This window comes from Pristiophorus japonicus, chromosome 15 (genome assembly GCF_044704955.1).
Source record: "Pristiophorus japonicus isolate sPriJap1 chromosome 15, sPriJap1.hap1, whole genome shotgun sequence".
NCBI lineage: Eukaryota > Metazoa > Chordata > Chondrichthyes > Pristiophoridae > Pristiophorus > Pristiophorus japonicus.
Window position 1 is genome coordinate 117,251,690 of NC_091991.1, and position 14,083 is coordinate 117,265,772.

At 45.3% G+C, this 14,083-nt stretch overlaps 1 protein-coding gene across 1 annotated transcript in view; it reads left to right on the top strand.

The window, feature by feature from the left end:
* The window catches only part of LOC139225844 (ankyrin repeat and fibronectin type-III domain-containing protein 1-like), a 1,527,386-nt gene that overhangs the window by 829,543 nt on the left and 683,760 nt on the right, over nt 1-14,083 (top strand). Inside the window, exon 5 of the mRNA XM_070856697.1 lies at nt 4,993-5,118. Coding sequence (XP_070712798.1) covers nt 4,993-5,118 — 126 coding nt within the window. The remainder of the gene's footprint in view (nt 1-4,992; nt 5,119-14,083) is intronic.

Here is a 14,083-nt window from a genome sequence, read left to right on the forward strand (position 1 = left end):
TAAAAAAAATATATCAGTACATTTTTAATGACGTTCAACCAGCATCATCATCATAGGAGGTCCCTTAAACAAGGATGACTTGTTTCCACATGAGTTCACAGATGTTTCAATAAAGGACCCGATGTTCCAGTCCTGAACTCCAATTGAAGGGATGGAAGATGCCTGTGCGTGGATTTTTTTAACATGTGGTGACTGTTGCACATCATCCACCACACGGACTTGACAGAGCTAGGCCTTTATCCAGTGGCAAGGGTTAACCAAGACGACTGGAGACCTGCTTTGCTACACGGACCCAGTGCGCAATAGGTCAATGTCATCTCAGCAACCAAGGACAACATAAACTGCCTTGTAGTGTTGCCCTCATCCCAAAAACTGGGGCTGGGAGCGTGAGGAACCTGGAAGCGCAAGAAACCCTGGGTCTCCCTGCATGCTGTGGAGATTTAACTCCATAGCATGTGTCTTTTGTCATGAACAGGTTTCCCGCCCGTAAGTCAGCCTGACTGACAGGTTTGGCTTCCAGTTGGGCAGGGAGCAGTCCAGAGCAGGCCGCAGAACCCACAGTGCTCCCCGAGGCTGTCCTCAGCTTGCTGAAGCTGCCGGATTTCCCAAGGATTCCGAAGTTCAACCATTACATCACTGGATGGTAATTGAGAACAGGAGTCCTGGCTAATTTTTCTGCTCCCTAGCCCAGGAGCCAAATGCAAGCACTTGCTGAGATCTGCTAATAGCGCAAAGCCTAAGCCTTTCGGCTTCCATGGCCTGTTTCACACTGCTTAAACACATTGGGCTAGAATTTCGTGTTTTAGCGATTTCGCCTGTTTTTAGGCGATAATCGCAGCGGAAATTTTTTTTTAACCACTGGGGTACTATTTACCGCCAGAGTTTGCAAAATTCACCAAACGGTGAAGAGCGATAACGATAAATCCAGCGTTGCACAACAGAATTTATGCGCCCGGAAAAAAAAATCGGATCTTCTGCACATGCGCGATGCCATTTTTTTCTTCTTCCTGTGCTTCTGGTCAGCTGTCAGGGAGCACCTGCACATGCGCAGTACACCCAGGGCTGACTCAGCCATTTTTAGATTTAATTCACGATGGAAGGAGATGGGAGCAGGCAGAGAGCCAGAAAGTTCAGCAGTGAGGCCCTTGTCACTGTTGTGGAAAGGAGATGGGCAGAATTAAACAAGAGGGGTGCAAGTAAATCTCTCCCGGCGTTTTTTGGATGCATTTGGACCAGCATCGCTGAGGAGGTGTCTTGTATTGACAACATCCGAAGTACCTACACCCAGTGCCGCAAAAGGTAAGTAATATTTTTATTGATGCACTCCTTCATTACTTAAATTATAAATCTGACACATGTTGGCATAGGTAGGCTTCATGTTGCCATGAATGATCTTTACACATTATTAAGATTGCTTTCTGAGATTTTACAAAATGTTTCTGCACTTCGATGTCTTCCTGATGAACCACATGCAACTTCCAGGGTCATTAAATAGAGGACTGTATTAAATGCACACAATATGGTATAAGTGCTTTGGTAGCTATCTGTGTGTGCCTCTGGTAACCATTCCCATTGTTATCTTTGCAGGGAAAGATGTCCCACGACCGCCGGGAGCAGCGGCGGACAGGCGGCGGTCCACCCCGAAGCATGCCTCGGACAGACCTCGAGGAGAGAGTGGCTGGTCTGATCGGTGCCTCAGGGAGGGCAACTGCCTGTGGAGGTGCTGACCCCCCGCTTGAAAGAGAGGACAAGTCCTGCACACTCCCCGGGCTGGGTTGGTGCAATGTGATGTAGAGTCTGTGGACTAGGGTTGGGGCAATGTGATGTAGTGTCTGTGGACTACATATAATGGAGTAGCGACGGTTCTTCAAATGAGCCTGTGCTATGTGACCTTACTCATGTCACCCTGCCCCCTCCCCTGCTGCTAACCACTCGTCTGTTGCTTTCTATTTCCAGATGAGGAGTCACATGCGCCGCATCCTCCAATGGAAGCCTCTACCTCAGGCCATCGTGGGGGTGGGGGCTGGGGGGGTGGGTGGGGAGGAGGGGGACAAGGGCAAGGGCGAGGATGAGGAGGAACTTGAAGGAGAGGAGCAGACCGAGCAGCCTATTCTGGGGCTGATGGACTCGACACCTCTTTTTCCTCTGGACAGTACCTCGTCCGAGGAAGAAACATTCTCGGGCTCTGAGACATCCGAGGCCCCGGGTACAAGTGGCGTGCAGCAATGCACTCCTGGAGTTAAATCCCATAAGCCGTCTCTTCGGTGGGGGAAATCGGCAAAGCCGGTCTGCTGTCAGACAGCCGGACGCACAACTGGACATGGTGGGACTGTCCAAGGAGAGCATCCAGCTCACCCGACAGCTCCGAGAGGTATTGGGTAGGATTCCCACAAGCATTGCGGCACTATCTGTGAATGTGACGGAGATCGGGTCACAGATGGTCCGTGCGAGCCAAGAAACCTGCGAGGCTTCAATGCCCACACGCAATTGATGGTCTCCATCTTTGACATTGCAGTCCCCAGTGTCACACCCAAACCCACATCACCTGGGATTGGCGAGGCCAAGCAAGAGGCTCGCCACCCAGAAGCCGGGCCTTCCATACCCCGAGCTTCTCCAGTGGCGTCTGCATTGTCTCTCCCCCCAATACAGCGGGACTCTGGCTGCCTTGCTACACGACGTCTTGGTGCCAACTTGGGTAGGGTCATGACGCGAGGGAGGGGGGTTAGGGTGAGGGCGGGGAGGATCCGGAGATAAAAGACGTTCGGTGCAGGGGTTGTTTTGTTTTATTGTTGCTATTTTATAAAAGTTTTAAAAGTTTCCCAATTCTGTTAAATATTATTGTGAACTTTTATAACTTAATACATTTTATTTAGTTTCTCAATTATGTTTACAATGTTTAATAAATTATTTTGTTCACCTTAACCATTGCTGTGTAGTGCCTCATTTGCAGAATAAGAGGGGGAATAGTCAACATGGTGGTATAGAGTGGCCAGACAATGGCCAAACATGCCATTAACTCTTCAAGCAAAGCATTGAATTATGAACTGCTGACGTAAAGCTTTTGCAGTGGCGAAAGCTCCCCGAGGCCTCCCCTATGGTGGTGGTGGTGAAGGTGGTGGTGGTGATGGTGGTGGTGGTGATGGTGGCTTGGGTTCCTCGCAATGCTCCTCATCCTCCTCCTCTTCCTCCTCCTCCTCCCCTCTCTCCTGTGGTGCTCCTGCAGTCCCCAGTGGCAAATCCTGTTCCCTCATGGTGGCTAAGATGCAGCACACCACAATGAACTCAGAGACCTGCTGAGGGGAGTATTGCAGGAAGCCTCCACAGTGGTCTGGGCATCAGAAGCGCTGCTTGAGCACTCCAATTGTCTGTTCGATGATGTTGCGTGTGGCTGCATGGCTCTCATTATGGCAATGCTCGGCTTGTGTCTGAGGGTTCCGGAGGGGGATCATGAGCCAGGTGGCGAGGCCGTAACCTTTGTCTTCCAACATCCAGCTCTAGCCTTATGGTTGACACTTGAATAGACATGAGACACTGCTCTCATACAAGATGAAAGCATCATGGATGCTCCATGGATATTGGACATTTACTGCCATGATGCGCTGAGTATGGTCGCAGACGATCTGTACGTTCATGGAGTGGAATCTCTTTTGGTTTTGGTAAACCTTTGGATTGAGTAAAGATGCACGCAGGACGATGTGCGTACAGTCAATGGCGCCCTGAACCTTGAGGAAGTCAACAATTCATCCAAAACCTACAGCCCTCTCATTCTGTGCCTCCTTGGTCATTGGGATGTTTATGAAGTCCATCCTGCATGCGTACAGTGCAGTAGTCACCTGGCAAATTTAGCAATGTGTAGCGTGCTGTGAGATGGAGCATATGTCCTCTGCTGATGCCCGAAAGGAGCCGGAGGCTTGGAAGGCAAATGCCACAGTCACCTTCTCCTCGACGGTCAGTATAGTCCTGTTGCCGCTGGTAGGCTGTAGATCTGCCTTTATGAGCTGGCATATCTCTGTGACCACCTCGTTTCGGAAGCACAGTCTTCTAATGCATTGTGCCTCAGGGAGCTACACGTATGAGTGGTGTTATCTGTAAACTCATGGGAGGTCAGGCCTCCTTCCCATACATCTGCGATCTTTTCCATTACGTACAAAATACTCATCAATAAGCCTTCTTCCAGCTGGACGCTGCATAGAAAAAGCAGCCAGGAATAATGTCCTTAAATATCCTTTAAAACGAACTCTAAACTCACATAAAAAGTCACCTTGTAAAATGCAGCCAAATCCCTTTATGCACTGAACTTCTGCTCCGTTTTCAAGATGGCACCGTTAGCGCTGGGCACGCCCTGGGTCTGACTGGTTTTTGCTGGCGGGTTTCCGGGCAGACAGTAAAACGGGCGATATTGGCGAATTTTCCGCCCCGGGCGATAGCGCAGCATTGTACGCCAATTGACATCATCCAAACGGTCAAGACATCGGGTGGGCGCTAAGTTTTTGCGCCGCTGCAAAACCACTGCCGAAATTTCCACCTGGGCGCAAAATGTTGTGCGACTCGTTTAGTGCCAAAAAAAGTCTTTTTCCGCTTCCCCAGGCGGAAACCAGTCGCAAACCTGTCAAAAATCTAACCCATTCAGTCATCGGGGCAATTAGAGTGATTGACTGAAACTTCAGAATAGAAAAAAACATGAAATTTGATTTCTTCTCTAATGATCTTGGCACAGGCAAATGGCTATTGTCATGAAAGGGTTAAAAGCTAAAGAAATAGAATATTTGGCAGAGAATGCATCTGAAGGGGAAGGGTATGAAGTAGGTGATGAGAAACCCTCATGGCATACTGCACCCTTGGGATCGGAAGTCCCGAATGGGACATTTAGATTTTCCATTACACCACAGAGCTGGGTGAAATCAAGTACTGTATATATCGTCATTTTGTGTGCGATCCATTTTAACTTTTTTATTTAACCTATAATTTTTTTCCTTCATCTCCCCTCATCAGGCTCGAGAGCAGTAAATTGAAATTGACTCAGCGGTTTTGCTACAAGGAAAGGTTGAGCCAGCATGACTATGCAGTGAATGAACAGCCCCTCCCCCGCCCCCGCCCACGCTCTCTCAGTTTGGATTGGTAAGTGTGATCTATGGGGAGGCTCCCTCTCACGCTGAAACACATTGACTTCTTGTACAACACAACTATAGTCAGTGCTCCTTCGTACTTTCCTCTCGCGTTCCTTCTAAACGCCAAATATTCCATCCTACTGAATCTCCCCACTTCTTAAATCTCCACTGCCTCAATACTTAGAAGACTATTTCTTGCTATAACTCACTCTATCCCAGAACCTCAAATCTGTGAAACTCCTTATCACTCTCAGTCTCCCCTTGCTCTCACAATCTTCACAGTTTCAAAAACCAAGCATGGCGTCACTTCCTAATTAACCTCATTCTTTTTTTCTCCTTCTCATGACCCATAGTATGAGCCTTAACCTTTCATCTTTTCTTCTCAATAAAAAACATGAACATTAAGGACTTCATTTCCCACAGTTGGGAAAGATGTTGAGGCCAGTATGCCGCGGTGTTAACCCTGTATGCTGGTGCTGTTCATAACCTGAGACACCTGTCATTGTGGTGTTTGGGTATTAGGGTCATATATATATATGTTAATGATGTCAAGACGGACATCATTATTGTACGGACAATGCCTGACTATATAAATGATTTGAAGCTGTGAGGGAAAGCAGCAGTGTTGGAAGAAGACTGATATGGACCACTGATATCTACAGTCATTTATTAACTATGCAGTTAACTGGTATCAAATATGACAAAATGCAGAACAATAAATACTGGTGATAAAGCAGCAATTTTTCAAACACAATAAAAGATGTATTGATAAGGTACAGCAAAGGAAAGATAAAGCTGCCTTGTGGGACTGCTGAGTGAATAGCACCCACCATCAATCAGAGCTGTTACTTAAGCACTATTTTATGTAAATCGTGACTTCACCATTGGAGATATGCTGGAAAATTGAACACTTTTGTTTGAACAATATTGCATCTAGCATCAGTAGCAAACACTCCCAGGGCAAGTACAACATGGGTTAGAAACAGAGTAAAGCTCCCTCTACACTGTCCCATCAAACACTCCCAGGGCAGGTACGGAGTAAAGGTCCTTCTACACTGTCCCATCAAACATTCCCAGGACAGGTACATAGTAAAGCTCTCTTTATTACAGGCCAAATAGGTCAAAAATCCCAACTTCAATAGAATGGCCCATACTGCACCAGTGTGAGGTGTCGAATTTTCCACACCCATCATCTTTGGATCTCACTGAGTGGGAGCCGCCAACACAGTACCCTACGATACAGCACGATGCCACTCAGTACCACGTGGTGCCTCTCAGTGCCCAAGTGGCACTCAGTCCAACACAATGCCCCACAGGGGCACTCAGCCTCACACAGCACCCCATAGTGACACTCAGTGGCTGATCCTGGCCAGTTTAATGCGGCGGCCTCATACTCATTCACAATTCAGCTGAGACCGCCTCAAACATATTTCTGTTAGCTAGAAAGAGGAGACTGACATACTTGCATCCCGGGAATCTGGTCTGAATTGACATTCAGACCTAGAGGTAGTCCCTCACCCCTCTGCCTCCCATGTAGTAGCACTCAGTGCTTGTGAAGTTAGTGCTATTCATTCACTCTTTGTATACAGGTGTGTAAACAGCCCAATAAACAGATAAGAGAACAAATAAAATATCATTATTAGAGCTTTCCGACCACAGGCACAGCAACAATGATCAGCATTAAAGAAATGGAATGGGTGTTTATGGTGGAAAATGGTTACAGCTGTGTCTCAGGGCCGAGCCCCAGGACCTGTATTTAGCGTTCGGCTGCTATTTTCTTTTTTTATGAAGTCAGTAAAATTTCACAGCTGCGTGGCAGCCCGCAAATGAATTGCACATGCAACAGGCACTGTTAATTGAACACTTTAAACAACAGATTACAAAACCTCAGCCAAAAAATAAATAAAAGTGGACTTCAAACATTATTTCACAGCAGTCAGCCTTTATCCTGTAATAATATTTCAGTAACACAGCCAGGTCAACACAAGGAGCTGTTAAGGGGCTTCCATTAAGAACGTTACAGGCTCTGTCCTGTCTGAATCCCTTGCGTTTTCTCTCTCTCTATCATCCGCCCATTCCTCACTCTCCATCTTTCTCAGTACGCTCCCCTTTGTTTAATCGTCTCATTCTCCATATTTTTGTCTCTTTTCCAATCTCTCTTTCCTGTCTGTCTCCATCGTCTAACACTTGCTACATCTTGGCTGCCTCTCTTGTCTCTCTCCCTTCGCCTTCACTGTTTTTCTTATTTCTTGATTACTCTCATTTCTTTCTCTGTCTCTGTCTTTCTTTCTCATGTCTCAATTCTCTCTCATCTATGTCTAGAAATTAAATCACAATAGCCCTTTGCAGTCATGCCTGCCATTAAGTGCTTTAGTGATGGATCAGGGTCTGTTATATGCACGTTACTTTGCTGTGTATGTATACCACCTATACTATTTTAAAGAGTTGGAAATCTACAAGTCCAAATTGAGCCAAACGCAGGTTGTTCTGGATCAGACCAGTTCAGATTAAGTGCGTAGTGTTAGTTGGCCATTTCAAACAATGTAGGACAGTGGCAGCATCTCGTTCACATTATCTGCAGCTTGAGGAAGTGGATCATAAATTCAAATACTGGTTATGAAGGATGTGATGATGGTGATCACATCTGGGTTCTGACCAGCAGAATATTCCAGCTTGCAGCCAGAATCAGCAGTCATTTTAGAATTACTTCACTGGGGCAGACAGGAAATAGTGTTTACCTGGCAAGATCAATATATTCAATATTGAAATAAAGGTAGTTGTTACACTTTGCAATTGACTTGATTTTTGCACCATGAGACAGTAATATGCCAGTTTACTCTGACCATTGAGATTATGAAAAACTAAATGGGACAGTTTTCTATTTTTATTTATGTTCCAAAGTCAGATGGACACAAAGCTCAACTGTTCACTCTTGATGTGGTTGCTATGCGCTATGTTACAGATAAAAGGTTTATTGTTTCACAAACGTAATGCTTGCAATGCTTCAAATAGTGAATGAGAATAGCTTGCTATTCAGTGGCTTTCTTCAGTTCCCTTCAAACAGAGAGGTGATAGCGAAGTCTTTCAGGGTGGGCTTTAAGTGGACAGCACAGCAGATCAATGGGACAGACTCTAAAGGGCTTAACAGTGCAATCATTCGTAAAAAAAATAAGAATACCTTCCATTTTCCCTGTGAATTTATTGGTTCAGTTAACCTTCTTTTATCTCTCCCAATTAAAGGTTGTTCAAAATTATTTAATAAACATTTATAGAAAAAGGCTGATTGATGTTACTAATGGGTGCAGTCAGTTTGTGACATGAAAAATATGCAATGCAATTTAATTAAAAGGGTACTGTTAGTGTTAAAGAGTTGTTAAATAATATATTTGTGCTATTTTGTAAACAAATATAAGTTAATTGTTGTTGAGAAAATATGATTGCATTGCTTGTACACAAGATAAAATGGCAACCCTCTCTGATTTGCCATTACCCTTAAAGTGTTTATTTTACATTAACATGCTAATACTCCTTTACTCCTCTCAGGATAGCACCCAACAACTTTTTATAAATACAACACAGATTAAATAAAATACTACCCAACAACCTCCTATAAAAAACAAGTACACAGAAATAAAATACAATTGCACACAAAATCACGCTTAATATTTTAAAAAGACTAATAAAAAAATAAAGGTCTCCTTTCTTGATCCTATATAAATACCAGTTGCCTCATCTATTCCTTTCTGTGGAAACCAAGATTGCCAAGTGTGTAGAGTTGGTTATTACTGATAACAAATGTTTTTCATTAAATTTGTTGATATGATTCACATCAGTCAGGACAGAGTTATAGAGCTGATTGAAGTGATGCAGTTGCTATAGCAACATACCTAGAGTGCGCTCACCCTCCAATCCTTGCTCATTGTCTTAGGAACCAGGCACTACCTCTCCGCCAAGCTTAGGAACCAGGCACTACCCCTCCGCGAACTTTCTTTGCAGGTTCACTTCTTCAGATTTGAATTTTGTGCGACTGCAATCTAGCCATTTCCCTTTGTCCACTAAACAAAGCATTTTTGTCTGATACTTAACTTTGTGTGGGCTTTTATTAATTGTCACAGTACATAAGAGGTTAAAACATGTCCCAGGTTAACTCAATATATTGTTGTGACAATGATATAACTTGTCGCCAGGCAGTTTGCTTGATGAAGGAGCAAAGCCATTCAATTCAAACACAAACATGCTGTGTGATCAATAAATATGTGTCTGATTGATAATAATTTGATTTCAATGGTCTGTTCAGAGATAATTATCAATTGCACTTTTCAAATTAATGGGCTGGATTTTACAAACCTCGGCGGGTCCATGGCGGGCGACATCGGTGGCAGGTCCCAGCTCCGCTGCTGTCTCCATCCCGGCCTCTGAAATGAATTTCCCCTGTTAAGCCCGTCCAGCGCATTTCCCGGCCAATTAGAGGACGCGGGTTTGGTGACGTCATTTGATGATGCATCATCAGCCGGTCTCCTTAAAGGGACCATAGCCAACTTTCTTTTGACATTTGTGCTGTCTGTGTTCTACAATATTGAGGTGCTGCACTCATCATCATCATCATCATCATCATCATCATCATCATCATCATAGGCTGAACAGTCCAATACGAGAACCACAGTCCCTGTCACAGGTGGGACAGATAGTGGTTGAGGGAAAGGGTGGATGGGACTGGTTTGCCGCACGCTCTTTCTGCTGCCTGCGCCTGATTTCTGCATGTTCTCGCCAATGATACTCGAGGTGCTCAGTGCCCTCCCGGATGCACTTCCTCCACTTAGGGCGATCTTTGGCCAGGGACTCCCAGATGTCAGTGGGGCTGTTGCACTTTATCAGGGAGGCTTTGAGGGAGTCCTTGTAATGTTTCCTCTGCCCACCTTTGGCTCGCGGTGCCTCTCATCACATCCTCATCACTCTCCCTTCCCTACCCTACTCCTGCACATCGTTACTCACACCAACTTACCTTGCACTTCCACCCATCCTTCTCTATCTGCATTATCACATCCCCATCTCACTAGCCACCCCTCACCCTTATCCTAGTGCAATCATACCAACTAACAACACACAAAGGTAGGCACTTGGGTGTTTTATGCAATGTTCATGTATAGTTGCAGTTAATGTGGTGTCAAACATTGAACACTTTGTGTATTGGACAGATTGTGATGAATGTGAAAGGAATGGCTCGGTCATTGCAGGGATGCTTTATGGTGTTGGTGTGGGGTGGTGCCGACCTGGCACATCATGTAGCAGCCAGCGTCAAGTGAAATAAATCTGGCCATGGTGAGACCATCCTTGGTGTCCTTGGCAGCAATGTGCTTGGGTGCAGATATCCTGTAACCTGTGCAGTTGATTGCCAAGAAGGTTAATGTTGTTGTTGGTGCTACTGGTGTGCCTGGTGATGCTGGTGTACCTGATGTGCCTGGTATTGGGGCTGATTGTAGTGGGAATCGGGGAAAACTCACCACCGGCTGGAGTCATATCTAGCACAAATGGTTGGAGGTCAATCATCACAGCCCCAGAACATCGCTGCAGGAGTTCTTCAGGGCAGTGTGCTAGAGCCAACCATCTTCAGCTGCTTCATCAATGACCTTCCCTCCATCATAAGGTCGGAATTGGGGATGTTTGCTGATGACTGCACAGTCTTCAGTGCCATTCACAACTCCTCATATAATAAAATAATTCATGCCCACAGCAAGACCTGGATGACATTCAGGCTTGGGATGAAATTTGGCAAGTAACATTAGCGCCACAAAAGTGCCAGGCAATGACTATCTCTAACAAGCGAGAGTCTAACCATCGCCCCTTGACATTCAATGTCATTACCATCATCGAATACCCCACTATCAACATCCTGGGGGTCACCATTGACCAGAAACTTAACTGAACCAGCCACATAAATACTGTGACAACAAGTGAAGGTCAGAGACTGGGTATTCCGCAGTGAGTGTCTCACCTCCTGACTCCCCAAAGCCTTTCCACTATCTACAAGGCACAAGTCAGGAGAGTGATGGAATACTCTCCACTTGCCTGGATGAGTGCAGCTCCAACAACAGTTAAGAAGCTCAACAACATCCAGGCCAAAGCAGCTGCTTGATTGGCACCTCATCCACCACCTTAAACATTCACTCCCTCCACCACCGGTGTACCATGGCTGCAGTGTGTACCATCTACAAGTTGCACTGCAGCAACTCGCCAAGGTTTCTTCAGCGGCACTTCCCAAACCCGCGATTTCTGCCACCTAGAAGGACAAGGGCAGCAGGTGCATGAGAACACCACCACCTCGAAGTTCCCCGCCAAATCACACACTATCCTGACTTGGAAGTATATCACCATTCCTTCATCGTCGCTGGATCAAAATCCTAGAACTCCCTCCCTAACAGCACTGTGGGAGTTCCTTCACCACAAGGACTTCAGCTGTTCAAGAAGGCGGCTCACCACCATCTTCTCGAAGGCAATTAGGGATGGGCAATAAATACTTGCCTTGCCAGTGATGCCCACATTCCATGGATGAATTAAAAAAAAGGTTCTGAGGACCAAAGTGAGAGAGTTTCAAGGGCACCAATGCTGATGGAATAGATGACAAATGAAGTAGAGATGACAGAAGCAATCTGTCAATGGTGGGAGAGGTAATGAGGTCAGACTGGATGGAGACTTATATAAAGACTTGCAGCATCTTGAATCTGTAGTGGAACTGCAATTTAGAGAAGCTAGTGGTTAATGGAGCATTTCTCAATCAGCTGGGAGCTTTGACTTGACGTTTGAAGCTGTCAACTCATCAACTGATTCAATGGCCACTGAACTCCTGTCTCAGCTTCACAGATGTGTTCTAGGCACAGCGGGAAACCAGTGAGCGATCTGTCAAATTCAAAAAGCTGGGAAGAAAGCATTGATAAGTCGTTATAAACAAGCCATTAAGATTTTAATTGGCTCTCCTGCTGCTGTGTGTCAAGTCTGCTCAGTGTTGACAGACCTGACATTTGGTAAAGGTGTGTGGCAGTTGGTTCACAGCAGGATGTTGACCCGCTGGAGAAAAAAATCACTTTCCTACCTGACCCGCTGTCGATCGCGCCCGGTGACCCCCCTCAAAATGCAGCCCAATGATTTGGATCTGCAGCACCTGAAGACTCCCTGTTGACTAGAACTTCTGAAGGGAATTAATACAACCAGACAACTTATAAAGTTGGTAAGAAAAGGATTAAAGAATCACTGTGCAACAGAGAAATTGGAGCATAATTTTACCCCAAGAATACAAACTATTCTTACTTTATACTTTGAGAAACTACTAAAGTTTTCACAACTGCTGTAAAAATACATGGTGGGTAGATTTTCATCTTCCCTGCTCGGCAGTAATCTGACATGGCAGGCACACGCCATTTATACAACCCGCTTGATTTTCATTCCATTGAAATCAATTTGAGGAGAAGGAGGATCCATTGGGGCAGGGGATAGAAAGAATGGTTAAAGTAATGCAAGAAAGGGTTCTCTGTTATTATGGACACATTATAATGCTTTACCTAGATATCAGGGCAAGTAAAACTCTTTGGAGGAAATACAGAGTGAGGGCTCACCTCCAAACATATCTGAAACACTGAAACCAAAAATGTAGAAATAGGTAGGTGGGCTAGCTCCAGGAAACCATTGGTAACTCACTGTTAGGCCCCTCCCTTCATTAGCATAGCTACCATAGTTCCCAGGCTTATATCCCGATAGTGAAACTTGCCTGGAGACTATAGCACAGAAACAGTGTAAAGTTAACAGAGTACAACAAAATCATGAGTGTGGCAAGTGTGCCCCATCCACTGAACACTGTGTCTCATTGCAAAGATTTCAAGTAGAAGGGCTCATTCATCACGTGTGCAGAAGTGTATTTGTGTATTACTGTTAGTCTCATTAGCACCACAGTTGGGAACAAACCCCAAATCTGAACGTTTCTGCATCACATGGGTGATGTATTGTGCTGACTGTATGAAACAGATGTTGCAACGAAGTCAGCATCTTAGAAAGAAAAGAAAGACTTGCATTTATATACCACTGGACATCCCAAGGCGTTTTACTGCCAATGAAGTACTTTTTGAAGTGTAGTCACTGTTGTAACGTAGGAACTTACTTAGCTGTGGGAACTAAGGAGGAAACTACTGCCTTTATGAGGTTCAAGATGCACGAATCTATTCTGTATGCACATCACCCTGACAGTGATGTACAGTAGCACTCAACTTGGTTGAGGAAGATCAGCAGAAATGGTAGAGGTAGCAAATGGCACTAAAAACGCACTGGCAGAACCCACCGCTATATCACCCATTGGTTGTACCATCCCAGGCACAATGACCTGAGACTGACTGAAAAGCAACACCTCAGGAGATTAAAGCTTAGCACAGAGGCAGTGACCAAGTGATGGCATCTCCTACAAATTATGCAATATGGGTGGCAATGCCAGTGATCATTAAGGTCACCGTGATCCGCAATTTCTATGGGCCTGGTTCCTTCCAGGCTTGTGCTAGTGACACCGGAAATGTCACCCAGCTTCCTGCCCACAGATGTATCAAGGAAGTGACTCAAGCTTCATTCAGGAGGGCCAACTGCTTCATAACAAACCGATCATTTTCCCTGAGTACAATTGATGGTTGATGCACCCATGAAGCTATTCAGCCCCCTATCTAGAATGCTATGCCACATGTCAGCAGAAAGGAGTTCTACTCTCTGAATCATGTTCTTGTCAGCTTCTACAATGCATTTATTTTGTATCAGCCATCTGTATTAGACCTCTGGCCCCCGGGAAACCAAACTATTCTCCTTAGCCCTGGTTAATTATATTTTTCCATTCTTAACCAGTGCCTTGGCCCACCTGATTGGAGTTTGGTTGCAAATCAGCCATGATCTTATTGCTTGGCGGAACAGGCTTGAGGGGCTAAATGGCCTGTTCCTATCTTCCTATGATT